We start from the raw sequence: 26,553 nt of genomic DNA on the forward strand, positions 1-26,553 counted from the left end.
TCAACACCAAAAATGGCATTACAATATCACCCAACACAAATAGGATTCAAATTCTTCATTTATACAAAACAAACATTCATCGCCCACTTAACAAATTTAATCAAAGAAATTAAGCATATCCAAGAAAGACATATCAGAATGATGATCAACTTACATGACGGGACAAATATGCATCCATTATCACAACAAAATTCCCAGACGCATGCTTCAATCCATGAATGTAAGTCGTTCCTACAAAATCGCAAACAACGAAAGCATTGGTTACCAAACCTAACAACAATGTATTGCATCCACATTTCATTTACCAAATCCAAGTTATCTATCTCAAACCAGACAAGTTTTTAATTAAAGAACTACAACACTCACCCAAACTGAGCTTCTTCGGTCTAGCTTGCAGCAGCTGCATCAACACGTCAACATAAAAACAACCAAATCAATCAAACCCTAAACTCAAAATCCACAACTATATAGAAGCTTCTACTTACGATGCGATCCTGACCGTACAGGTCCTGCAATTGCTGAACCACCTGCTTGTTCATTTGATTACAAAAAGAAGAGGAATATCGCTTCTATTCTGAACAATTGCAGAATAGGAGACGAAGAAGATGATCACTGCAGCCAAATTGAGTTGGGGAGACGAAGGCGGACTGGGAGGTCTGAGAGACGAAGGATGACTGGGAGATGAAGGAGGTCTGGGAGAGAAATCGATTGTGCGGGACAGAGTAAGACTGACTGTGTATACTTACCCTAACATATAAATCTAACGGTCAAGAATACACCTTACGGATCCAATGGTTCCTGATAATTTTCATTGAGTTGAACCGAATTGAACTGTATATATTTTACACAGTTCGGTTCCAGTGTTTTTTACACTATTTTTGTAACAAAAACCGAACTGAACCGGCATAAAACGGTTCGGTTCCAAAGAAGGAACTGAGACCGATTAACGGTCCTACTTTGTTAACAAGGAGACAGATGGAGTCATCTTAATTTCATTCTGAATTTGAAAACTTGCAATTGTGTAAAAATATTATACAACTACAAATTAGGAAGAAATATCTGTTCGACTTAATCTTGGTATCGTATTTTAGACTAGTTGAAGTCGGAAATCGGGATCATAATGAATTTCCAAGAATCTCACATAGCTTTCCTTTGCTTTTCTACTCATCTAGCTTCACCTTCTCTAACATTTCTTCCCAATTTCATGCGCTACTTTAGCTCTCTCAACTCCGAAGCAACCTTGAAATTATTTGGTCAATCGCATGGAAGTAAAATTAATCTTCTTTACCAAGTCTTCTCTCCATAAATTGTGTCTGCAATCATTGAGCAGCCTGCAAGTAAAGTCTTGTTAGGAGAAGCAAGTCAACCTGAAACTATATATTGAGCATGCAGGTTCCTCAATTCATCTACCTCCTTTGTAGTCATTATTTTATATGAATGCATCTGATAAAACTAACCAATTTCACACCCAAAAATCATCATATGTATTGAAATCACTCTCTCCAGCTTCCTCATTGACGAGTCTTTAAAGTTTTAAACAGACTAGTACCTATATATGGTGCTCTCTTCGTTGTTTCTTTGTTTTGGAGGAAAGAAGAAAAGCAGAACATTATGGATTTACTCGGATTTTTAAGGGTTTCATACAATACTCTTTCAGAAGCCACCGATAAACCTCTTCCGCAAATTTGGTTGGTTGGGGTAGTTTCGGGTCTGTTTATAAAGTAGCTCTATATCCCGTTAATCGACCTGTTGGAATTGTTGCAGTGAAGGTGTTTAACCTATCACGCTGGGGAGTTTCTAATAGTTTTATAATCGAATGTGAGATGTTTAGAAATATCAGGCATCGCAACATCGTCAAGATTGTAACATCATTTTTTTTTTTTGGAAATGAAGATTGTAACATCATGTCCAAGTATTGATGTTCGTGGTAATGATTTCAAAGCTCTGGTTTATGAGTTCATGCCATGGCATGGAAGTTTGGAGGAATGGTTGCATCCAAGATTTGGAACACAAAATCCACCCAAGAATTTAAATCTTCTTCAGAGGCTTGGCATTGCCATAGATGTTTCTTGTGCATTGGATTATCTCCACAATCATTGTGCAACACCAATAGTTCATTGTGATATCAAGCCAAGCAATGTTCTTTTAGACGGCCAGTTGACTGGACTTGTTTCCGACTTTGGATTAGCAAGATTTCCATCGAAACCCAACACAGGATCTGTTGGCTATGTGGCGCCAGGTAATCAAGTTTTTTCATGCTGTGCACAATTCCATTTCTCCTTCTTCCATCTTTTGCTGATCTTGCTTTACTAGTAAACTGATCAAATGCACTGACACTTGATACTTCATGCATGTTCGGTGGCTTCCATCAAATACAATTCTCGTTTGTGACAAAATTCTAATTTCTGAATATAGTAGAGTACAAAAGGGAAGTGAGGCATCAACATATGGGGATGTCTATAGCTTTGGTATTCTACGGTTAAAGATGTTTAAAGGAAAGAAGGCCAGCAACCAGATGTTTCTCAACGACCGCGATCTTCGTACTTCCATTGAGATGGCTTTACCCGCCGGAGTTAAAGAGATTGCATATCCAAGACTCTTTCTTCAAGAAGACGGCCATATTACCCGTCCCCTTCAGGAGTGCTTGAGTTGGATATTTGGTATTGGAATTGTGTTCTAGCAAGTCTGCCAGAGAGACCGGAAATGGGTAATGTGGCAATTAACTTGCAGTCCATTAGGAACATTCTCATGGGGTATTTCGTTGTACACCAAATTTAATTTGTAGATACGTTTTAGATTAAATGAACCCACCTATACGATTGAACAACACATTATTTAGGTTATCAAGTAGGATCGATAATAATACTTTTCTCTTATTTAATTTACATAATTTGTCACTGGAAGAAAAAATAAAAAAATAAACACATTAATTTTTTTTTGACTCACTCTAATTTACTTCTTCTCAATAAAATCTTAAGTATCAACCATAGACCCTCAGTCAGGCTAGCTGATCCTCTATTCCCAAAAGCTTATTCCCTTCTCTGTCTCCCATTGAATTCCTGACACTTGACATTATCAGCCTAATCATCCTAACAGACTTTTAATCTATGCTAACCCCGTTAAACCCCTTCTAACCCTATTCTAACTCTTCTCTAACCCTATTCATCCTACTCTGTAATACAACTCAACTTAATTTACTGTTACTGTTGTGGCCAAGATGCATGAGTGCAATTGGTGAGCAAAATCAAAAACAAGACGATAGAAAAAAGTGAACCATTTGAATTTGATATCATTTCTCATCAGTAAGATGTATTGCAAAATTAAAAAGCAAAAAAATAATAATAATAAGGTTCATATCATGTCTCTACATAATAGTTTGTCCAGCTAGAAATCAAAACTTCAACTCTCATCTCATGGAGGTGCAGTATATGCTCTTTGACATAATTGATCTCGATGGAGGCTTATGATTTTGTCTACTCTTTCTTCAAAAGAAATTGTGCCTACACTCGCACAATATACTTATATAAAATTTTACGAAATTATACAATAACAAAACAGTTGGGAAGAGGATAGTAAGTATTTCAAATATGAATACCTGTTATGCAACCTTGCTGATAGTTCGTCATAGAACCTTGCAGATAATATATTCCAACATTGGCGCCTCCAAAACCCTGTTGATATATTTAAAGTTCCAGACATAAACATCCAGTAAAAGTAATAAACATTAATCCATCATGCCGGAAATATAATAGTGAAAAAACAAACATTTAGACACATAAAGAAACCCGGTCACCTGGACATGTTGAAATGGAGATGCAAATTGCATTTGGGGAGGCAAATTAGCAAGTGATGTGAACTACATCTGCGTGGAATGAAGTTGATCTTGTGTAGCAGAAACACATGTTGAACTCATATTTAAATGTTCTAATTCTGGTTCTCTTTGGTGTCTAGATGAGGTACCAACATCATTCTTCTGCCTTTTTTTTTGCGAAGAGCTTTTCTAGAGCATTTTTTGGTCGAATAGAATCCTCCTTACGAACAATTTTCTCTCTTACCTTGATTCCTCTCACCCTATGATCATCAACAACATCCTCAGGTGCACTATTAATGATTTGAGATTTAAATTGAGGTGCTTCTTGATTGGTCCTTTCCTTCAAAGATGCCTTCACATCTACTAATGTCTTGTTAAGAGCCACTATAGCAATCTCATAAGCTTCATCAGTTTCAGCAGTAGTTGTAGCAATTTCAGCATGTAATCGAGCCAATTCTCTGTAACGCCTCGCAATTTTTGCCTCTTGATCATCATCATTTGCATTTGGAGAAGACACCTTTGCTCTTTCATCTTTGAAATCCATCCTCCATCTCTTTGAGATGTACTGACTAGGAATGGTCTTTACATTATTTGCTGACAAGACTTTCAAAGCATGTGAACATAAAATTCCAGCAAACTCAAATTTCTTACAACTGCATGAAATAGTATTATCGCCCGAGTCAAATGTTACAACATGGTGAAAACGCTTTCCATGAGCAGTAACTTCATATATGCTCATCGTTCCAATGTCACTAAATAGCTTCAAGCTATAATCATGAGCTTTACATAACTCAGTTTGGAACCACTGGAAAACTGTTGGTGTGTAAACTTTTGCTGCATTTTTCAATATTTTCACTGGGAATGCTAATGCAGGGGTTGTATGAGTTGCTTTGAAATCAGCTACCAACTCATTATAACGACGATCATCAAGCAATCTCTGAAGGTGACGAAAAAATCGCAGCAAATCATACTTGTAACTCACATACCTCTTTATACAGTTGTTCATGCTTTCACTACGTTGAGTAGTGGTTATATCTGCACAAAATGTTTCTCTCCCATAAACTAAAGCCCATTTCTCCTTCAACTCAAATAAACGGTCTAACCATTTATTTTCTTGCAGATTGTACTTTTCAAGCATTTTCTTCCAAGCAATTAAGAAGTCTTCAATATCTTCATAATCATAAATGATACTGCTAAAGTCTCTAGCAAAATCCTTAAACTTCTCAAAGACACTACTAAGATGCTTAGCTGCATTTTGGTATATGTGCCAAATGCATAGCCGACGATGTGTTTATGGCCATTGGGAAGCTAAGGCTTTTGCCATGGCGGGATCTTGATCAGTCAATATGCTCTTTGGTTTCTTCCCCAACATTGTCTTTGCAAATGTGTCAAACAACCATCTGAAAGTTTCAGTGGTCTCATCATATAACAATGCAGCACCAAAAATAAGTGTTTGCTTATGATTATTGACACCAACAAACATTGCAAATGGCCTTCCTTCTTTATTTTTCCTGTAGGTGGTATCAAAACATACTACACCACCAAAATAATCATAGTCTACCTTCATCTTTGCATCAGCCCAGAAAATATTAGTTATGAGATCCTCCAGAAAATATTAAGTTGAGTTGTATTACAGAGTAGGATGAATAGGGTTAGAGAAGAGTTAGAATAGGGTTAGAAGGGGTTTAACGGGGTTAGCATAGATTAAAAGTTTGTTAGGATGATTAGGCTGATAATGCCAAGTGTCAGGAATTCAATGGGAGACAGAGAAGGGAATAGGCTTTTGGGAATAGAGGATCAGTTATTGATGAGAAATGATATCAAATTCAAATGGTTCATTTTTTTCTATCGTCTTGTTTTTGATTTTGCTCACCAATTGCACTCATGCATCTTGGTCACAACAGTAACAGTAAATTAAGTTGAGTTGTATTACAGAGTAGGATGAATAGGGTTAGAGAAGAGTTAGAATAGGGTTAGAATGGGTTTAACGGGGTTAGCATAGATTAAAAGTCTGTTAGGATGATTAGGCTGATAATGCAAGTGTCAGGAATTCAATGGGAGACAGAGAAGGGAATAGGCTTTTGGGAATAGAGGATCAGCTGCCCTCAGTCAGACGCCAAAGAGTTGAGACTATTCATAGACTGAGTGGGGGAAGGGGGTCGATGATCTACCATACTAGAAAGAGGATCAAATTTGTCAACGTTCAAAAACCCTAGACTAGGGTTAGCGTCGCCAGCGGTAAAATGAGTTTTTTTGCTTGAATCTAACCAAGATACAAACAGACTCTTTTGTCAAAGAAATATAGATATATACAAGTGTTTGTAAACTTTAAAATATATATCTTTCCTCATAATATAGTGGGCAAATCCTTGCACTATAACCACTACTAGAAAAATGTTCTTAGGTCACGAAATAAATAAGTTTCGTCACCTAAGACAATACTAAGATGACGAAAAGTAATTAGCCACCTAAGTAAAATATTTCGTCATCTAAGTCAATAAGGGTGACGAATTGCTGTTTCGTCAGCCAAGTCGTCATCTAAGTGAGTGCTAAGCTGACGAAATTTTTTTTCGCCATCTATGTTATATCTAAGCTGACGAATTACTTTTTCGTCACCATAGTGTTGTACTTGTTAGGTGACGAAATAAAGTTTGTGGATGTCTGCCTATCCTTTAAAGTGCTTATCTTCTTCTTAACTTTAAATGGAAGCTGGAACTTTTGATAAGAGCATGGAGACCTTATTTTTATGCACAGCTGCATTGGTTGATTTAGATTGTAGAGCATGAATTTGTAAGGAAGACTCTGCTTGGTCATAGATAGCATGTTTGTTTTTTGTTCTGTGATTCAGTAGAGACCGTAAAGCATGTTGCTGCGGCATGCCATGGACCAGTTAGCTAGGTTTGGCAAGTGAATTTTGTATTGCAGCCTGACCATATTAATTTAATGGCCTAGTTTTGCTTGGCTTCTTGTCTAGAGCTTGGTTGGCAGTAGCTTGGAATGCAAAAAATAAATCATAGTCACTTGCTTAATTGCTTTAACAGCGGCTTCTAAATTGTTCCTATCTGTGAATATGTTCTAAACCCCTGTGAATCTTATTGCCAGGCCTAGAACCAACAGAGGATCCTAGGCCTTCAAATAGCTGAGTCTGTCTACTTCGCATCAACATCGATCAGTGCTTACGTTCCTTTGGTAAAAACCCTTTTCTTTCCGTTGAAGTTATATTCCTTTGTGTCCAATGATCTTATGAATGCACCTCTGACAATTTGATAGGTTTGGTAACTCTAATTACATGCCTAAAACTGAATTAGATTGGGTTTTACATAGTGCACACCACGTGTTTGATAAAATGCCTCAAAGACTAGTAGAGCTGAACCAGTGGGCTTTTTCGTGATTTTCGAAATACTTATCCTACTTGTTTTAATCTCAATTCTTAACAGTTAAAAATAGACTCTTCAATGATCGTTTTAGTTCTGGTTTCATGTAAAACGGAGTTGATATGAGAAAGTTATGCTATTTCAAAGTTTGCACAGTGCTTCAGGACTTCTGCAGAAACTATCTTTTCAGTCACTTTGGATCTTTGTTTGACTATGCATTTGGTCTCTGTTTGACTTGAAATTTTGCCAGGTCTTAGCTTTGCTTGTCTATTATAATTTTGGAGAATTTCAGTTGAAAATATTGACATGTCAATTGTTGGTGAATTTTTCCTTCTTACTACCCATTTCCTGAAAATTTCTAAGATTTGCGGCTCTTTGTTGCAAACTGTGGGTTTTGGATCCCTTTAACTCTTCATTTTGTTATTGATACTTCCAAATTGTAAAGTAACTTGATCCTTTTAATTTCCTTTTTCCAAATGGTTATCTAGTCTGCTAAAATTATGTTACTTTTTAACTGAAATTTCAAGCTCTTTTAATCTGGAACTGTTTTTATTGAGCTTGATTTTGAAAAACACCCAGATTTTGGATGCTTTCTCCATAACATATTTAGTTAAATCTTGTTTGAAAATTTCTGAATTTGGTGCAAGCATGTTTATCAACCTTGAGGATTAGTTCATTTTCTTAAATGACTAAAGACCTTAACTTCAAACTTCTTCTGTTTGTTACTCATTTCCTCTTTAAATTTCTCTCCTCTTTAAATGACTAGAGATCTCTTATATGCTTAACCATGTGTTTTGAACTATCGCTTATTTGTTGTTTCTATGACAGAACATGGACAAGAGATGGATGCAGTACGACCGGGGGAACCCTGAATACCAACAAGGTATTCTAGATTTTTTGTTATTTGTACTTGAACATGCTGAGGGGAGAAATGTACACAAGTGTCCATGTGTGGAATGTCACAATACTAAGTGGATGACGATTTACGAAATCCACGAACACCTGAATACAAGACGTATAATGCGTAGTTATACTACATGGAATATGCATGGTGAGACATTAGATCATGAACCTACCATGGAAGAAATCCGAGCGGGATACTTTCAACATGCTAGCTCATCTAGAGGTAGTATCGGCCCTCATGTGGATCCCTCTATGGACATTGTACAAGATGCTTTTCCTTCGTTTGCTTCAAGACATGAGGATGAGGTTGTTTATGATACCACTGATGCAGATCATGCTTTTTCACATGTTCACAATGGTGATTATGATAAGTATAACAGGCTAATTGCTGAAGCGCAGACGCCATTGTACCGAGGATGTAAAGAAACTGTCTTGGGTGCCATCATCGATCAGATTAAAACTAAAGTTTCTAGTAAATGGTCGAATGTGTCCTTTAACCGTAATTTGGTGAATATCAGGAAGTTGCTTCCTCCGGAAAACAACCTGCCCCACAGCTTTGAAAAGGTACAGAGTATTTTGAAAGACCTTGGCCTTGGTTATGAGACTATCGACGCATGCAAGAATAACTGTGTTTTGTTTTATGGAGTTGACAACCAAACCCTAGATAATTGTCCAGTGTGCAATGCTTCGAGGTGGAAGACTTCTAAGAAGAGAAGGGTTCCTGTAAAGATACTCCGTTATTTCCCATTGATTCCTAGGTTGAAGCGTTTGTACATGTCTTCACACACTTCCAAAAAGATGAGATGGCATGGGGTAAAGAGGACAAATGATGACATTCTCAGACACCCTGCAGACGGGGAGGCTTGGAAATCATTTGACAGATGTTTTCCTGATTTTGCAGCAGACATTCGAAATGTAAGACTTGGACTTGCAACAGACGGGTTTAATCCTTCTGGAAACATGAATTTGTCTTATAGTATTTGGCCTGTGATTGTTGTGGTGTACAACCTACCTCCATACATGTGTATGAAGAAGGAATTTAGTTTGCTGACATTGTTAATTCCAGGTCGTTATTCTCCAGGAAAGTGTCTTGATGTGTACATGAGACCATTGATTGACGAGTTGAAAGAATTATGGGAAAATGGTATCCCTACTTTTGACAAGTATAGTCAAACTTCATTCAGGATGAAAGCAGCAGTGATTTGGACCATAAGTGATTTTCCTGGATACGGGATGTTATCGTCTCAAACCACACATGGTTACAGGGCTTGTCCAATCTGCTTAGAGGACATAAATTCTAGTTATCACGCTGGAAAGGTGTGTTTCTTGGGGATCCGTTGTTGGCTTCCGGCTGGTCACCCTTAGCGATTTGATGCGGCTTCATTCGATGGGAAGCAAGAGTTTGGTCAAAAACCCAGAGAGCGGTCTGGTGAGTGGATTCTGGACATGTTGAACTCTTTTGATTTAAGACGTCTTAGCAGTGATCGTTCAATTTTGGCACGGAATCCAAAACGTCCTTCTAGACTAGAGAACTGGACGCACAAGAGTATATTTTTCGAATTGCCTTACTGGAAGAAATTGAGAATCAGACACTGCCTAGATGTCATGCACATAGAGAAGAATGTTTGTGACAGCGTTGTGGGAACAGTTTTCGGTTTTAAAGATAAGACTAAGGACACTCTGAAGGCGCGGAAAGATCTTCAAATGATGAACATACGCCCTCACTTGTGGCTAAAACAGTCGGGGTCGGGGCCAACCCTGAAAATGCCTCTTGCACCTTACAGGGTTAATCCAGCTAATGAGAAAAAACATTTCAAATGGTTTGAAGCTATTAAGTATCCTCATGGTTATGCAGGAAATATATCTCGATGTGTTAAAGTGGGGGAGAACAAGCTAATTGGATTAAAGACTCATGACTGTCATATCATGCTGCAACGTCTTTTCCCAGTGGTAATTCGACCATATTTGCGTCCTGATGTGGTGGAGCCTTTAGTAGCGTTGTCTAGATTCTTTCAGCAGTTATGCGCTAGAGAGCTAAAGAAGTCAGATGTTCTTGAATTAAAAGAGGACATTGTCTACATCATGTGCAAGTTGGAGCGGATTTTCCCGCCTGCTTTCTTTGACGTCATGATTCACCTCATGGTCCATCTACCAGAACAGGCGTTGCTGACTGGTCCAGTACACTATACCTGGATGTTTCCACAAGAAAGGTACATTGCACGCTTTAAAGTATGCCAGTTCACATTTACATATTATTGTTTGCACATTAATACTAATAGTTCAATTTTCAGACAACTTGGGGAGTACAAAAAATACGTCCGCAACAGAGGGAAACCAGAAGGATCAATTGCAAATGCATACCTCTTAAATGAGTGTGTAACCTACGGTGACTTATATCGCAGTAACGCAACAGAGGCGGAGTCATCTAGAGACTCTATTCCACATCAATTCAATCTATCAGTTGTTTCAGACGTTGTACGTTTATTTGGTAACTTACCAAATTCATACAAGTTAACAACAAATGAGCTCCGTGAAGCTCATTGGTGCGTGTTGGACCACTGCTCCGAGGTAGAATACTACAAAAATAAACATTTGGCAAAAATCAAAGCAAGACAACCATATGGAGCTGAAGAGATGCAGAAGAAAACTTTTCCTGATTACTTTCTTAATTGGGTAAGTTCAATCTATGTTTCTTTATTTGGCGATATTACTTACATATATAGTCCCAACACTTGCAAGTTATTCATTAATTCTTTTCCAGATGGAAGAGTTACAACATGAGAACAACACTGAATACTCACAAGAGTTACACCATTTGGCTTGTAAGCCGCAACATCACAGTGTACGTGGGGGATGTTTTGTCAACGGTGTTAAGTTTGTCACATTCCACCGGGATGAGGACCGGGTTACTCAAAACTATGGGGTCATGGTAGAGGGGGATGAAACTTGCTACTATGGGGTCCTACTCTCTGTTGTCGAATTATTATATGGAGCTGGCATGCCAGTTGTGTTATTCAAGTGTAAATGGTTCAACACTGACCCAAGTTTACCGAGGAGTACGAAGATGGATCATGGTTTTTTATCAGTGAATACAGCCACAAGCTGGTATGAGGATGCGCCATTCATTCTTGCCACCATGGCACGACAGGTGTTTTATCTTGATGATCCCAAGGAAGGTGGGGATTGGAAAGTGGCAAATGTGATGTCTCACCGAAACATATGGAGTGCATCTATACTTGAGGGGGATGATGACAGAGCAACTGATGATGAAATTGAGGCGACAGAACCATATCAAGAAGCTTCTACCTCTCATATTCCTGATACTCAGACCATTCGCATCAACAACGACCCCCATTACATACACGTGAATGAGTTCATTACGATTCCTACATCTGATGAGGATGATGAAGAGGGCGATGAAGAGGAAGATGAGGAGCCTTACTATGACGAGGATGAAGAAGATGAAGAAGATGATGATATAGAAGATGAAGATTATGTATGACACAAACTACCGGCCCACCTTTTGACATTCTTGAGCTATGGGGGAGGGGTACTTGAGGCTAAAGGAGATGTGATCCAAAGTATTATTGACACTGTCTTTGGTGAGTAGACTGAACTCTAGCATTTCCCTCTGCCTTGTTGTTAATGTCCAAGGTTTCGAGTTCTTGAATATGATTTAGGTTTGGTTCTGGTTTTACTGTGAACACTTGAATCAATTTGTGGATAATGATGTCCATGTTTCTGATGTTGTGTGGGTGATGGTCCAAAGGGACATGTTTAGATGCATCAATTGTCCCAACACTTGTATTGCTGGCTTGTTGTTATGTGTATGAATCAAGATTGCTTATGGAAGGCCAAAAGGCCCTTTAACTTGAACTCATGTTAGCAGCTTTCCAGTAACCAAAGTGCCTTCACAAAAGTGTTGGTGTGTAAAGCACTAAATCTTTTGGTTTTTGACAGAGCTAATGAGCTATAGTTTCTTGTCCATTTTGTTGTAGTTGGTGTCAATATTCATGATAAATTGTTTTAAGTTTTTGGAATGCCGAATGCTTTTTTTTTCTGCTTTTTTTTTATGAATAGGTGTGATGACGATCTACCTATTTCCTCAACCAAGTCCCAAAATTTAAAAAATTTTAGTTCACTTAGATGACGATATTACATTGTTTGGTGACCTAAGTACTCAATATTTGGCGGGTTAAAATTCCGCCAATTGTTTGGGCCAAAGTTCGAAGTTTACTTAAGTGACGGAGAAGTCATTTTCGTGGGTCGGGTTTCTTTTAATAAAACCCAAATCCCCTTGCTCATAAACCTGAAATCCCTAAATCGTGTCATTTTCTGATCCCCCACCGCAAGCTTCCCCCGCATCTCTTCTTCCTAGGTCTCCCCCGCCAGTGCCGTCATCCATCGCGACCTCAAGATCCATCGACATCCACTATGCCACCGACTAGTGGGAAGAGGAAGAAACAGCAGGAACAGACTCAGCGAGTGAGGGAGGCGTTACAACAGCAATACCGACGCAACGGAGAGGGCCCCTCGATGGCGCCTCCGACTAGTATGGGACCTCCTCTCCCTCCACCACTGCCCTTGGTCCACGAAGTAGCACCCCCAGCATCGAGTGAGCGAACCCAATCAGCATGCAAGATCAGCGCTCGCTGCAAACCTGTTCCTGAAGGAGGTAATTCTCATTCTCATAGTGTATCAACTAATTTGCTCTACGCTGGAGCAGTCCACTGTCCAAGGCTTATTGCCATACTATATATGAATGATGGGAGTTTCTTCTTTAAGATGCATGATTATAGAATTGACCTTCCAAACGTGTGGATCGGGGTTGGATGAATATTAATTAGTGATTGGTTGGTCTGTTTTTATCCTCTCTTGTGTGGTTTCATGTATGTCTCATCCAGGTATTCTTTTTCTTGCAGCACCTCCAAACAAAAAAAGACGGGGGAAGGTGCGAGGCGTTAAAGCCGAGGCGATATTCAAGAGGACTGGTAAGAGGATCAAAGTAACATGGGATGATTTCTGCCATGGTCCACACAGTAAAGAGTTAAACAGCATGTTGACGCATGATGTTGGCTACATTTTACGGGACAATGTTCGCATGATGGCCGCAAGTTGGGCTGAGTATGAGGATCATGAGCAGAAGAAGCTGCACACTAAAATCTTAGTAAGAAAAATTTCTACTATAAAATAAGAAATGTTGTTTGTATATTAATGTTGTTCATTTTGACAGGTCTTTTATGAGTTTGATACTGATGATGACAACATGTGGGAATGGCTGGAGGAGAAAGCTAAAAGCGTATACAAAAACTGGAAGAGCAAGCTAAACACTATTAGGCTGGAGCATCCGGGGAAGATCCCAGAGGAGTTTGAGCACAGGGTGGACGAGTGGGAATGGCTCATCAACCACTTTGAGTCGGAGGAATTTCAGGTATATCCCAGCTTTTGTTTTCTTCTTTGATTCCAATTCCAGTTTAATTTTTTGTGTTCACAGTGTGTTGCACGAATGATTTGTGTATGTGTGTTCCTCAAGACATTGTTTCAGCAAGTAAGACTCCATTCATGCATAGACCTAACAATAGCTATCAACTGAAAAGAAAAATAGCAAAAGTAAATATGACTAACACAACTGCAAAATAAACTTCTGAGAATCAAAAATTAAGAAATTCTGTTATTGATATAATTGAATACAAAAACATACCTGAATTTCTGTTTTCCCTGATTGTAGCATTACCTTATTTATACATGAAGAGTTTATGTTAGAGAATATGCAATTGGACTATCTTCAATTTTTAAAATGAAAACCCCCAAATTATCATGTCTCTGTTGGACAATTGGTCTCTCTGGGAAGCTAGTGTTTGGGAGATTCTCCCGTTGTTCATGAGGCTATTTGGTAGAGCTTAGATAGGTTATGTATGTAAACGATTATTTTTACAACTCAGCTTTTTAATAACTAAGTTTCGCAACCTCAATACCAAACTAAGCCATAGTTGTATATGCAATTGTTTATTGGTTGAAATGTGGAGGTTTTATTGTCGATTTGGTGACTTTGAATTATTATGGCACCATATTAATTACTGTTGCTCAAATCACTATCCATCTGGTCAATTTTGCATTTCATTCTTCATATGATGAAATTGTAGAGAAGATCGGCCGCCAACAAGAGAAACCGGAACAAGAAGACATTGCACCACCACACCGGATCAAGGGCTTTCATCTACAATGAAAAGGAGTTAAAGGACAAGGGTGAACATCTCTACTTCATTAAATCTCACTCACGAGCGTATGACGCAGATCGCAACCCAGAAGCTGCTGAAAAACAAGTAAGTGGTATATGTCTGAATGTTGCTTCATCACTGTCCATGTGGTCGATCATTTAATCTCTTGTATGTGTCTAAATAGTTTTTAAATTGCATTGAGAAGGTGATGAATGCAAAGCTGTTCTCCTAAAGTTTGTAGCTTTTCACCTTCATATATTATGAGATTGAAGTACCACATCACTTATTGCCTTTGCATTCATTAGTGCCTCAGAGAATAGATGGGTTGTCTTTTGGTCTTGTTTTAGGTTTTGCTTAGTCTCTTGGCTGGAAGACAACTTATACTAGATGAATTAATAATGCTATATAAGATCCTATGATTAGTGACTTTCAGCAATTCTATAATACTGCCCTCAACATTCTTTCTCCATATTAATTGTTTTTGTAAAACATATACTTCTCAGGCTGCGTTGATGAAGACGATTGATGATATTCGTGGGGATTTGAGGAAGGAGAACCCTGACATTTCTGAAGAAGATATTGACCTTCATTTAGACTAACTACAAACTCAGGCAAATGTGTTTGAAACAACATTTAAACATAGAAACATGAAGGAGATCAGGGGAATGGGCTTTGCAGGCAGTCATGGTTTGAGCCAAGGGCCAGACAAGAACGACACTTCACGTTTTAGGCGAGCTGCAGAGATTGTTGATAGAGCTGTGGAGGAAGCCCGACAAGCCAAGGAGGAAGCTCGCGAGACCAGGGAAGAGAACACACAGATTAAGGCTCGTCTTCAACAAATGGAGCAGCTTCTCTCTGACAAGTTTGGCATACAACTGCCGGCTCCCCCCCAACAGCAGCCCCGTGATGATGATGGAGGCAATGGTTCCATCAACATTGCCTCAGTTTCCTAGTCTGTGTCTAGTAAACTATTATAATTAAGTCACTAGTTTGTTTTTGAATATATATTTTGTATGAACAAGTTGAAATTAATGAGTAGTTTATATATTTTGGAATGGTTTGTATGAACTTGATTATGAAATGTATTTATATATATATATATATATTTTTGCTCAATTTTGTATTCTTTTAATTAATATTGAAGGTAAAATAAACAATTAAACAATTTAATCAAAACAGCTTCAATAAAATATATTACACTAAGGTGACGAAAGTTAAAATGTGGTGGCCTTACATGGATGTCCAAATAGTCAGCAGTCGGAGGGATTTCGTCAGCTAAGCAAGTAATGACGAAACATGTTTCGTAGTGTTAGAGTTATGGTGACGAGACAATTCGTTACCTGAGATGGCAAGGTTTCGTCACTCCAAAGCTTAGGCCACGAAACATATTTCGTCATCTAATATGTTACGTGACGAACAAGTATCGTCACTTAAGAACTTATATGACTAAATATGTTTCTTAGGTGACGAGACTTTTTCGTCACCTTATAATGATAGAGACGAAAAAGAAATCGTGGTGTAAGTTCCCGGTATAGTGACGAATCAATTTATTTCGTAACCTAAGTTCTTCAATCACGGATCTTAGGTGACGAAAATTTCGTCACGTAACTTCTTAGGTGACGAATAATGCTCTTAGGTGACGAAAATATTTCGTCACTTTAGGGTTTTGTTCTAGTAGTGAACCAAAAATAGGAAAGGTTTAGACTCATAATACAAAGTTTAGTTTGTCAAAAGGGTAATTTATATATGGTTGGCTCAAAAATTGTCTTGGCGACATATTAACAGGCCAAGGTCTTCTTTGTCTTCCACATGTCATTCTGACTTGATGTGTGTTAACGTGCCAACTTGGTGCCAAGTGAGTTTTTGTAGCTGATTGTAGGTATGATGCTAATTTTATTTCTAACTGATGGTTGTGGCCGAGGAATGATCACTGTTATATGTGTGATCTCTTTGTCTTTGATGTGAGGACTTTAATACTTAACACTAGTCGCAATCTTAGTGTTGTGTGATACGGTGAATTTTGTGGAAATGAAAGTGAAAGTGAAAGTGGTTCTTTTTATGATGTTCTTAATACTAGAGCAATCATAACATAAAGAATACGCAAGAAAATATGGACCAAGAGCGGAAAGTGTAATAAAAAAAGTGCAAGAAATATAGAGTTGGAATATAAATTGTAATAAAATTAGATGAGTATCAATGAACAAAAGCTCAAACATAAACACATTTTTTTTTTAATAAAAAGCTGATGCGGCTGCCCTCAAGCCTTCATTAATGAAATTGTGAATAAAATGGGGGGACGTGAAGCCTAAACCCCTTACTACAAAGACCTGTAATATTATCAAAAGTCCCTACAAATAAATACGCAATAAAACATCAACTAACAAACATACACAAGTATAAGATTAAAGAGATATGTTTAATTGTATTGCAATAAAAAGACCATAGGCATCTTTGTTAGATGTCCTCAAATTATTTTCATTTCTCTCACCTCTTTAAATAAATAAATTCATTTATGAAAAATATTAATGAGAAACTTTCAACTCCCATTTCTCCCATTCTTTTTTTTTAATTGTGAATAATTCTATTGTTAATGTGATGCAAGGGATGGGTTTGATCTAGCACAGCGCCAAGGCTTTCCACTGGCCGCTTGAACCCTAGTTTCATCTAGGCCGCACTCAGGTAGTTGTCTTTGATGCCATTCTTGATTCCTTCTTCTCATTCACTTCCCCATGGCAAAACTTGATACCTATACGGCTATACCCAAAATTTTGCTCAACAACTCGCCATTGTGAGTCATGATGTGTTTGATATCTCAAACATCCAAGACGAGGACGATGGTCCGATAGATGCAGGTCAAGCTTTCCTCCTAGCATGGCTGATTGCTCCAAAACGGGTTTTAGAATTGGATCTACGTTTCCACTTTTGCCATCTCTAGATGCTTGAAGGTTCCTTTCAGGTACAAGCACGGTCTCCTGATAGATTTATTTTTTGCTTTCAATCACGGAAAGGATGCCAATATGGTGATCAATGGAGGACCTTGGTACTACGCCAGGGCACCAGTGGTTTTTCAAGAGTATGATGGAATTGCAGATATTCATTCTATCCCTATGGATCAGTTGTACTTCTGGGTATATCTAAAGAACTTCCCACCCAAGTTTGAGAAACCAAACCGTATCAAAACAATGGCTATGGTGGATGGTAATTTCATTCATTGGAATGATAAAGAATGGAGAGTTTCTCACAAAATTAAGGTTAGGGTTTCTCACAACATAACCCATCCTTTTGTGATGAAGTTGATCAAGTTCTCAGATCAAGTTGAGAAAGAATTTTTTTTTCTACTATGACAAGCTGCAGGGAAGGTGCTAGAAATGTAATCTCATCTGCCATGAGGAAGGACAATGCTACAAGGCTCCGTTCACAGGGCTGGGGGTGCCTCGGCAAAAATTAGTCTACTGAACCTCTTGAGCCCGCTAGCCGATCCAGGTTTGGGCATAAAACAGGTTTATTTCGTTTTTCTAGTGCTAATGATGTGCAATCTACCCATAATATTCAGCCAATGTTTAATCTTCATGCTAGTGGCTCGACTAGCATGGCTCCTACAAAGCCGTATCGTCTACACAAAACGATGGTACTTAATTGAAAGAGTGTTTTCGATACTATTTATGATAGTCTAGCCATTGTTCCTTTCAACTATCAGCTTGGCACTGAGATAGCTGAAACATCTGCTGAAGATGAAGATATGCAACTCAAAAGGTAGCGTGATGGCACTCCTTCCCCAAAGAAGCTTCTACGCACAATTGAGGATTTTGTTTCCAACACTCAAAAAACTGTACCTCCGAGAAAGCTGAAAATGCCAAAATTCCCACTAAAGATTATTGGGACTTGTTGCAAGCCCTGATGGCATTTTTATTCAATCTCCTTCTCTGAAAACTGATGTTCCTCCGTAGAAGAAACGAGGACTTGGCCGCCCATTGGGGCAAAAGAATAAAACTCCGCCTCAAACAAGGAAAGTGTCTAGTGATCAAGTCCTATATGTTGGCACACCTCCTCCCCCTAGCTTCAAGGGTAAGGAGCCAATATGAGGCTCGGACCTCCTTTTACCTTTGTTCCTTCAATTAGTTTTTGTTTCGTTTTTGTTTTTTGCTTTGGACTCTAGCTTTTGTTTTTCTTTTATTTTTTTGTTTTACTTGGTAGGTTCTTGTTTGTTCCCATGTTGATTATGAAGTTTTCTTGAGCAATGTGCTTATTGCTTAAATAGGTTAAGCGGGATATGTGTCTTTTAACTTTAGTCATAAATCTTTGTTTATCCTGAAAATGTGGCAGGGTGATATGTAAATGTATTCACTAAATGAAAGTATTCATTTCTTAAAAAAAAAACCTCTTGGGAATCCGGGATATTGATAATCTAATCCATGAACAAATCTACCTAATGGGCAGTCGAAGATAATATATACATACCCGGCCGCCCAGGGCACTGAGGGCAGTCTCTAATTTGGGGAGTGAGATCTCTGGGAAGCTACGATTGGGTAAAGTAGCCCAGCTCCCCTACCTACTAAGTTTCTTAATCTTCTATGACATCTATCACCGACCATAATACATTTAAGGCAATTCCATATTAGCCAAGGAAAGAGCCTTACTATCCACTTCAAGTGGCCATTGAAATACTGAGGTCAACTAACAATATATCAAGTGACCATAGGACACATGCATATAATTCTCTTGCTTCACATAATTAAGACTTCAAGGTCATAATCATAGAGACCGGGGGCTTGGTGGTCATCACAGGCCAGCTCTAGATATGAACTCTAAAACTCCCTTCGTTTGGGTTCTTTTTTTCTTTAATTAATACACGGTCAATAAGCTTAACCCAGTTTTTATCATCTCCAAAAGCAGGGAATGAGCTCAGAGAAATTCTTCAACTTAAGACTGGCTCCAAAATTCCCCTCTGACTTAACTACATGTTCATTTATACACATTTTTCTTTACCCCACCCCAAAAAAAAAAAAAAAGTGAAACTCCCACAAACCATCTGAAAGATTAAACTCATGAATCTTATAAAAAAAAACCCTATATGTCAAACACTAAAGTAAATAGAAAAGAAAAAAGAATAAAACTAATGGTGCCTGGTGTTGGAGCTACGGATAGTCACACCATGCAAAAATTTTGTATATCCCATGAAACTAAGCTTTCCATCTGTGTTTCTGATCCAATCTCTGAGGATTGAATAGGCAGAAGTGCCCAGATTTAATTCCTGCAGTGACCGGTAACATTAATGAAATGAAGTCAGAAGTGGAATTGAATAGGAAAATATTGCAAGATTTGAATGGAAATGAAAGAAAAAGGACATAATTGAACATACTCTGGCCAGTTCTTCAATCGATATGACTCGGTTACTATCCCGTTCAAAGTGCTCAAAAGCAGTTGATGCTATCTGCTCCCATCCTTCAAGTGCCTCCAATTGATGCGTGCTAATTGCAGCAGCACAAAATTCTTCAAAGTCCATTTTTCTATATGCAAGTGGTTCCATCTGCAATTACATAGCAATTTCATCAAAAGCTATTATACTAAATTTAAAAGAAATTTATGAACAGTGAGGAATAAATCATAATTCAACCAAACTGCAAAATTGTTGAAGTACTTTATCAAGAACATGGTTACCAAGTTGCCACAAAACTCTAAATCTACAGTAGAATTAGATTATTAGAAATCAGCCTTACTGCATTTAGAATATCAACAACCCTTGACTCCATCATAGCTTCAGTTGAATTTCTCTGAAGTGCCTGCAAAAATTATTTTCCCAAACCATCAATGACTTGCATAATGTGAAAGCAGGCAACAAATAAAAAGAGTATGAGGAAACCAGACAGGTCCATGTTTAGTAAAGCATCTACCTTGGAATGTCAAATTAAAGGAACTAGGAGCTGCACTTACTGTTTTGAAATTTAGAATAGAGATGTGTTGTTCTTTATCTGGTCCCAAAAGAATGAACTGGGCTCTAAGATATCTTAGCTCATCCTCCGTCAATGCTTTTGAAAGAGACTGTATTTACAACGTGAAAATACACAGAACCATAAGTCTTATATTTGATGTATTCAATGTACAAATTATCATATAAGCATACAGTCAGATGTCAAATTCATGGACGAGGACAATACCTTTAGTGCTGCACGTTTGAATGGTGTAGCATGCAGATATGATTTGACTAATTTATAGATCAATATATCTAAGGGGAGAGGACGACTATCATCTTGCAACCATGGGTGACCTGCAACAGTAAGTGAATTATTAACTAAGAATAATAAATAGAAAAAAGGCTAGTTACTATTATGAATATCTTCTTGTGTTTTAGCATATGGCATTAAAAAGTTATAATTTCTCCAGGAAAATTAACTACACTAACAGGAAAAAAAATTCTGGACTATGAGATGCTTCTATCACCCCACTCCCCCCCCCCCCCCCCCCCCCTTTTCTTTTCCAAGGGATCGATATAGCTACTGTGACATATGACAAAGTTTGATGGACATCCAGTTCAAACATGCAGAGCCACCAAAGCTCCAGAATGGAAAACCCCATATTCATCAATAATGTCAATATAGATTTACTTATAATGTGAGAGGGTAGATTAAGGCAAATATATCATCCAGGAACCTTAGACAGAAGAAATAAAAAAGCTCACATAAGGCCTGGACAGCGGTCATTCTCTTTCTGTAGTCCTTGTTCAAAAGCCGTTTTACAAAGTCCTTGGCCTCATGTGACATAGAAGGCCAGGGTGGATCGTCAAAACTAGGATCAGCTCTTAGCACTGCACGGAAGATTCCTGATTCTGTTCGTGCCCAGAAAGGCCGGCTTCCGCAAAGCAGGATAAAGGTAATAACACCAATGCTCCATATATCTCCCTCAAGGCTATAAGATCTATGGAGGACTTCAGGTGCAACATAATATGCACTTCCAACAATATCATTAAGTCTTTCATCTGCAAATGTATGCATGTCCACATATCAGTTCTCAACTTCTCATATATCTCAAAAGTAATAAGAAAGTTCAATCTAAAGGGCAGGCGCTGTGATTTCAACATAAAAATCAGTCATATGAAACATGCTACATCTGGTACTACTACTTCATAATTCAATCAAATACTTGTTTTGTCAAGAAGAATAAAAAGGGGAACTATACTGGAATGATTAGATCATATTTATTTCATACATTTAGATAAGTCATCTGAACAGTTACCAGATAAGTAGTCACTTTTGTTTTATCAAACAGATAAGTAGTCTTAGTGTGATTAAGAAACAATCGGACAAATTTCTTATAAATCCAAAGGACAGACAAAAGTAAGAAATCCAAATGAGCTGGTTCAAATCCAGAGGAGAATTTGATCTTCAATGTTCAACCAAATTAACCTTGACCGCAAAATCGCAAAACATCATTGAAGTTATAAATGTGGACTCAGGGTGCCAAATCTACGTAGTACTACCATTCATTAAATAGAACCATAAAATCGGGCAGTTAGAGTTTTGTTCCTAGGAAATAAGTTCATAACCCAGCTGGTAGACAGAAGTTTTATATTTCTTACAAAAAGGAGTTCAATAGGTACCTGGTCTAATAAAGTCAGAAAGACCAAAATCAATGAGCTTCATATCAGCTTCTTCATTTCTAGAAGCAAAGAGGAAATTCTGTAAAACATGATAATTAGCAGTGCATTGGAGGGTATAAAAGAAGTGATACCCAATCATAATTAGGACATATTAAGGTTGAATGTCAAAACCTCTGGCTTTAAGTCACGGTGCACGACGCCTTGAAGATGACAAAATGAAACAACACTTAGAATTTGCACAACTATAAATTTTGCATCTTCCTCTGCATACTTTCCGCCTCTGCATTCAAGGTAAAATTCTTCAGCATATAAGCAATCTTCTAAAAAAATTAATGATATTTGTAAACTGCCAAAGAGAGTACCTGGATAAAATTCTGTCAAGAAGTTCCCCACCTTCACATAGTCTGAAATGAAAACACAAATCACAGATATAAGATCAATACAGAAGGACTTTTATGGCAATTGACGCTTGAACCAGTAAACATGTATGAGAACAATCTATCATTGACTAGTTTCACACAAATTAATGATATTTAAAAGGAATTATAAGTGTTTACTATGAAATGTCCATAATAACAAATGATTTATCTCCCAAATAAAAAGGATAAAATAGAAAATAAGATATACATACTCCATGATAATGTAAACATTATTGGCGTCTTCACATGCATCATAAAATTTTACAAGATGCTTATGCCCAGATAGAGCTTTCAATATCTTCACCTCTCGGCGGACATCTTCAATTGATATGGCTGTTGTCATCTGCCAAATGAATTAGGTTAAGACATGTATTATGCTAATTAAAAAGATAAATCAATATTTTACCAAATCAGATACCACTGTACTGCGGTAATGGAAGAGAATACAGGCCCAAGAGAAAAAATGACAAAACAAATAACAAATAACATAAAGGAACAGGACAGGAAGCACGAGAACAATTTGAAGCACCGTGAACCAGTGTTATCACACTCACAATCAGATTTTGGACCAGGTTCATTTGCAGCTATAATTTTAGACTGCAGACAATAGATTGTATTTGTATCCTAAAACAACCCAGTTGTATATTACCAATTTTGAGTAAACACAATAATACAGACCAAACTCGGGAAATAGAACATAATACACCGAAAAACAATCAAATCGGCCTTTTCAACAGCTTTGACTAATGATTCACGAATTTTAAATATGACAGCTCTTGTATTGAAAGAGAAACAAACAAAATATGGGAACTCCAATAATTATGATCGTCAACACAATTGCCATGTTATAACTATGTGAACCCAGAGATAACACAATCAGTACATGACATTTATTACTATACATATAGACTAAGAGATGCATACATATAGTAAGAACAATACAAACATATTCCACGCAAGATGATGATGTACAACACTTAATTTGTGACCTAGGAGATACAACACCAGAAAAAGACAAAGATGGTTTTCCATATCTTTTAGCTAGTCACTTCAGAAACTTTACAAATGCTTTATTCATGTAACACGAGAGAGACGGATAAATTCATGGCAATGAGAACTCCACCGGTTACAATCTTCTACAAAACCACCACATGCACGTAGCCCCCAATGATAACGCAATCATGAGTGATCACCATGCATTAATGCAATCACAAGAAATGGATGCGTAAAGCTAAGATTGACAGACATCTAGCAACGTGGCCGCAGTTAAACTGAAACATAAAATTCTAAGCACTTCTGCTTCATATCCATCCTTGTGGGTAACCGCTAACTAAACCAAATCCTTTTCTCTTAACTAAATAATAAATATTACTATCAACTAATCAAGTTTAGAAAATCTGTTATATATATGAAAAAAAAATTCCATCAATGTGTTTTCTTTTCTAACCACGAAAGAAAGCATGGACTAGATATAACAGTTAAAACTGCTTGCTACACTGCCTATACAAAGGCATTGCCAGCACAAGTCGAACCCTCAAGACCTAGCCAGCTATCCTATAAGCGATCAACATTGTTAAACCCTTCACATTTCCGAGTGTAGCTCGGAACTGACAATAATTGCTAGAATTCTATATAAAATTGTTACCATTATACCACATTTTCTACCAAAAACAAAAACAACATTGCAGAATCAAAGGTGCAGCAATAACAACTAATTCGAAAAACAAATAAAACCATAATTGAGTTGTACCTTAGCTTTGGAGATGATCTTAACGGCCAGAGGCTTGTCCTTGAGCTCACCCTTCTTACCTCTACCGGAGCAAGTATGACCGAAATGCCCTCGCCCCACCTCTTTCCCAAGCTCATACTTAGCTCCGAAGTTCTTATTATACCCAAAGCTCTTATCTAAGGACTGCTCCGGCTCCACTCCCTGCTCCTCCGGAATCGGACTCTCCTTGGGCTTCTGCCCGAATCGCTTCGCCAGCGACGCCTTTATGTGCTTCGCCGGCGACGGCGGCGCGAATCTTCTTTTGAAAAACCTCCCCGGCGTCGACGACCTTGCCGGCGACGGCGACACTCCCCCGGGCAGCGGGCTGGCCGACACGCCGTGCGGGTAGGGACTCGGCCAGGGGCTAGGCTGCGGGATCGACGACCTCGCCGGCGTTCCCTTCACGCCGCCGTTCTCCTCCGACTGAGGCGCCGGCGACGGCTGGTGGACGGAGGTGGTGATGGTGGTGCCGGTGGGGTCATTATCCCCGGTGGTCGGAATAGTCTTGCCGTAGCACTGCCCCATCGGCGCCGGGAACTACTGTGGTAGCCGGATCACGCGTCAAATCAAAAGTCGGCACATCCGACGGCCTATATCGAATCGCCACAGAGTCACCGGCGAGTAGAGGACAAAAAGAAACGAGAGAGAGAAAATGAGAGGGGAACACAAATTGAGATCTACTGCGAGGAAACGATAAACCAAGAGAATTTGAGTCAGGAAAAATATGAGAGAAAACTCAAACTAACGAGAGAGAGAGAGAGACACTGAGACTCACAGAGAGAATTAGAGCAAGGCTTAAACCAGCTTTGCGAGCTCCCCAAGTGTGACAGGTGAGCTACGATCCCCTGCTCCGCTCCTTTAAACTTTGACACATTACTCGCCCTTGATTCTACCACATATAAAATCAAGAGAGTATTTGGTACCTTCATATCAACAAAAAATAGCAAATTACATTATACCAAATTAATTTAGGGGTGAAATTTGCGCTATTTATTTTACAATCACGCTCTTTCTTCTACAATTCTATTTTAAAGAGTATTCAGTGCCTCGACGTGTCTTCATATCTTCATTTTAATAGTTTTAACTTTCAAGTAACATGTGTCATCCACTCATCCATATGTGAAAAGATTTTATTTTTATCCTAATAAACAAAATTAAAAATGTCATTTTACCACCATTTCAGTTCCCATAAATGTTTATGACATAGACACTAACGATTGGGATATGTTCGATTTGCTGATTCAATTGTATTGCCGGTGCGTGGCTGAATTTTCTCCTGATTGAAGGTCAAGATCATGATGAAATAAGTGAGTAGGGTGTGGTCGAGTGTATGGAAGTGTTGTCTCCCGCACTTTTGGTTTTGTTGCTGTTTTTATAATTTTAAATTGGGGAAAAGGTCATTTCGGGAAAAGACGGACGTGTTATTCTATTTGGGTTCCGGGTATAGTGTGCAAAGGACGTGCCGGGGTTTGACTGGTCAACGAAGGGGGTTGGTGGACGAAAATAGCCTTCGGGGGACAGGTGGCGGGGGTTTAAAGGGGTTTGGAAGTTAAGGTTGGTTAAGTGCGTCGGATGGGATAGGAAATGGGAGTTGTGATTTGAGTGAGTCAGAGTTAACGGACATGCACAGCCTGGTCCGAAGGTTCGAAATAGGTGGCTGTGCGGATCCTGTGCAGCGTCGGTAGGAATTTGGATGGTGCAATGGTGAATTTGTGCCCATCGTTGATGACCTGTCTGTATTTGAATTGATTTAGTTCGATTTTCAGTAGAGTAGTTTTTACTGTGTCGGAGCTACGGTGGAACAGAGAGTTAGTGAAAAAGAGATAATTACGCAGCTAATGAAGCAGTTGATGAGTTTCTCTTTTTCATACTTTTCCAGTAGTTTTCCTCATGGGAATTTATCAAATTTAGTAGCTTTTATGCGATTGATGATTCCTAGAAAAGAAAATGTAAATGATGATGAGTAGTTTTTATGCCGTTAATTATACCATGATGTAATATAATTAGCTGGGTACACCACATAACAGTGTGACTATACAGTGTTACGTGGTGTTGTTATGTGGTGTGGCGGGTACACATAATAATTACTCATATAAGAATTAAGAGAAATTTTAAGGTAAAGAAAAATTAGGTCCCGATTTTGCGACATCAATATTTTATGTCAGTTCTCTTATATGGTAAAGAAAAAAGAGTTAGATTCTCAACATGGGCGGATCTCATGTGTTAGGGGGGGACTCAAGCATCCCTAGCCAATAGGGGAAAAAAAACACCCGGTACTAATTTTTTTTTTAGATGTGTGTAGACTTAACATCCCCAAATTACCCTCAATTCCAAATTGTATTATACCATATACTAAATAATTAAAATAGAATAGACCTAAATGAGTGAAATCACATAATTCCCCTCTTCAGCTCTTCTTCTTCCTAAAGGACCCCGAGTCCCCGAGTTCCCGAGTTCCCGACCCCA

General features: G+C 38.4%; 4 protein-coding genes and 1 long non-coding RNA gene across 5 annotated transcripts; 2 read left to right on the forward strand and 3 right to left on the reverse strand.

The window, feature by feature from the left end:
* On the reverse strand, nt 1–742 carry LOC126803069 (uncharacterized). Its single transcript, XR_007673050.1, has 2 exons — nt 367–742; nt 1–231 (listed from the first exon to the last, which is right to left on the reverse strand). It is a non-coding gene; the product is annotated as an uncharacterized LOC126803069 (long non-coding RNA).
* A 462-nt stretch (nt 743–1,204) lies between these two features.
* LOC126803673 (probable LRR receptor-like serine/threonine-protein kinase At3g47570) lies at nt 1,205–2,680 on the forward strand. The gene is made up of 4 exons (XM_050531434.1): nt 1,205–1,268; nt 1,726–1,862; nt 1,894–2,239; nt 2,496–2,680. Exons 1-4 carry the CDS (start codon nt 1,205–1,207, stop codon nt 2,678–2,680), a joined length of 732 nt encoding a protein of 243 aa, XP_050387391.1.
* Nucleotides 2,681–3,411: 731 nt separating this feature from the next.
* On the reverse strand, nt 3,412–5,378 carry LOC126803674 (protein FAR1-RELATED SEQUENCE 9-like). Its single transcript, XM_050531435.1, has 4 exons — nt 5,133–5,378; nt 4,056–5,030; nt 3,596–3,671; nt 3,412–3,500 (listed from the first exon to the last, which is right to left on the reverse strand). The coding sequence occupies exons 1-4, from the start codon at nt 5,376–5,378 to the stop codon at nt 3,412–3,414; spliced, it is 1,386 nt and encodes a 461-aa protein (XP_050387392.1).
* A 2,638-nt stretch (nt 5,379–8,016) lies between these two features.
* Nucleotides 8,017–11,590, forward strand: LOC126803675 (uncharacterized). The gene is made up of 3 exons (XM_050531436.1): nt 8,017–9,405; nt 9,454–10,761; nt 10,850–11,590. The coding sequence occupies exons 1-3, from the start codon at nt 8,017–8,019 to the stop codon at nt 11,588–11,590; spliced, it is 3,438 nt and encodes a 1,145-aa protein (XP_050387393.1).
* A 7,718-nt stretch (nt 11,591–19,308) lies between these two features.
* On the reverse strand, nt 19,309–24,826 carry LOC126803884 (CDPK-related kinase 3). The gene is made up of 11 exons (XM_050531602.1): nt 24,070–24,826; nt 22,532–22,662; nt 22,263–22,304; nt 22,072–22,180; nt 21,901–21,979; nt 20,983–21,279; nt 20,462–20,571; nt 20,238–20,345; nt 20,024–20,086; nt 19,666–19,833; nt 19,309–19,557 (listed from the first exon to the last, which is right to left on the reverse strand). Exons 1-11 carry the CDS (start codon nt 24,610–24,612, stop codon nt 19,420–19,422), a joined length of 1,788 nt encoding a protein of 595 aa, XP_050387559.1. The 5' UTR covers nt 24,613–24,826; the 3' UTR covers nt 19,309–19,419.
* Between the last annotated feature and the right edge of the window lie 1,727 nt (nt 24,827–26,553).

The sequence above is a fragment of the Argentina anserina genome, chromosome 7 (assembly GCF_933775445.1).
Source record: "Argentina anserina chromosome 7, drPotAnse1.1, whole genome shotgun sequence".
NCBI classification, from domain to species: Eukaryota; Viridiplantae; Streptophyta; class Magnoliopsida; order Rosales; family Rosaceae; genus Argentina; species Argentina anserina.

Coding starts and splice junctions, on each gene's coding strand:
- LOC126803884 (XM_050531602.1), bottom strand. CDS start 24,612: ATGGGGCAGTGCTACGGCAAGACTATTCCGACCACCGGGGATAATGAC. Junction 20,087..20,237: donor CTATTCTAAATTTCAAAACA/GTAAGTGCAGCT, acceptor TAATTTTTGCAG/GCACTTCAGAGAAATTCAAC. Junction 19,558..19,665: donor CGATTGAAGAACTGGCCAGA/GTATGTTCAATT, acceptor CGGTCACTGCAG/GAATTAAATCTGGGCACTTC.
- LOC126803675 (XM_050531436.1), top strand. CDS start 8,017: ATGGACAAGAGATGGATGCAGTACGACCGGGGGAACCCTGAATACCAA. Junction 9,406..9,453: donor CTAGTTATCACGCTGGAAAG/GTGTGTTTCTTG, acceptor GGTCACCCTTAG/CGATTTGATGCGGCTTCATT. Junction 10,762..10,849: donor CTGATTACTTTCTTAATTGG/GTAAGTTCAATC, acceptor ATTCTTTTCCAG/ATGGAAGAGTTACAACATGA.
- LOC126803673 (XM_050531434.1), top strand. CDS start 1,205: ATGCGCTACTTTAGCTCTCTCAACTCCGAAGCAACCTTGAAATTATTT. Junction 1,269..1,725: donor ATTTGGTCAATCGCATGGAA/GTAAAATTAATC, acceptor TTTATAAAGTAG/CTCTATATCCCGTTAATCGA. Junction 2,240..2,495: donor TGTTGGCTATGTGGCGCCAG/GTAATCAAGTTT, acceptor AGATGTTTAAAG/GAAAGAAGGCCAGCAACCAG.
- LOC126803674 (XM_050531435.1), bottom strand. CDS start 5,378: ATGAAGGTAGACTATGATTATTTTGGTGGTGTAGTATGTTTTGATACC. Junction 5,031..5,132: donor CTGATCAAGATCCCGCCATG/GCAAAAGCCTTA, acceptor GTCTTTGAGAAG/TTTAAGGATTTTGCTAGAGA. Junction 3,672..4,055: donor ATAGGGTGAGAGGAATCAAG/GTAAGAGAGAAA, acceptor ATATATCAACAG/GGTTTTGGAGGCGCCAATGT.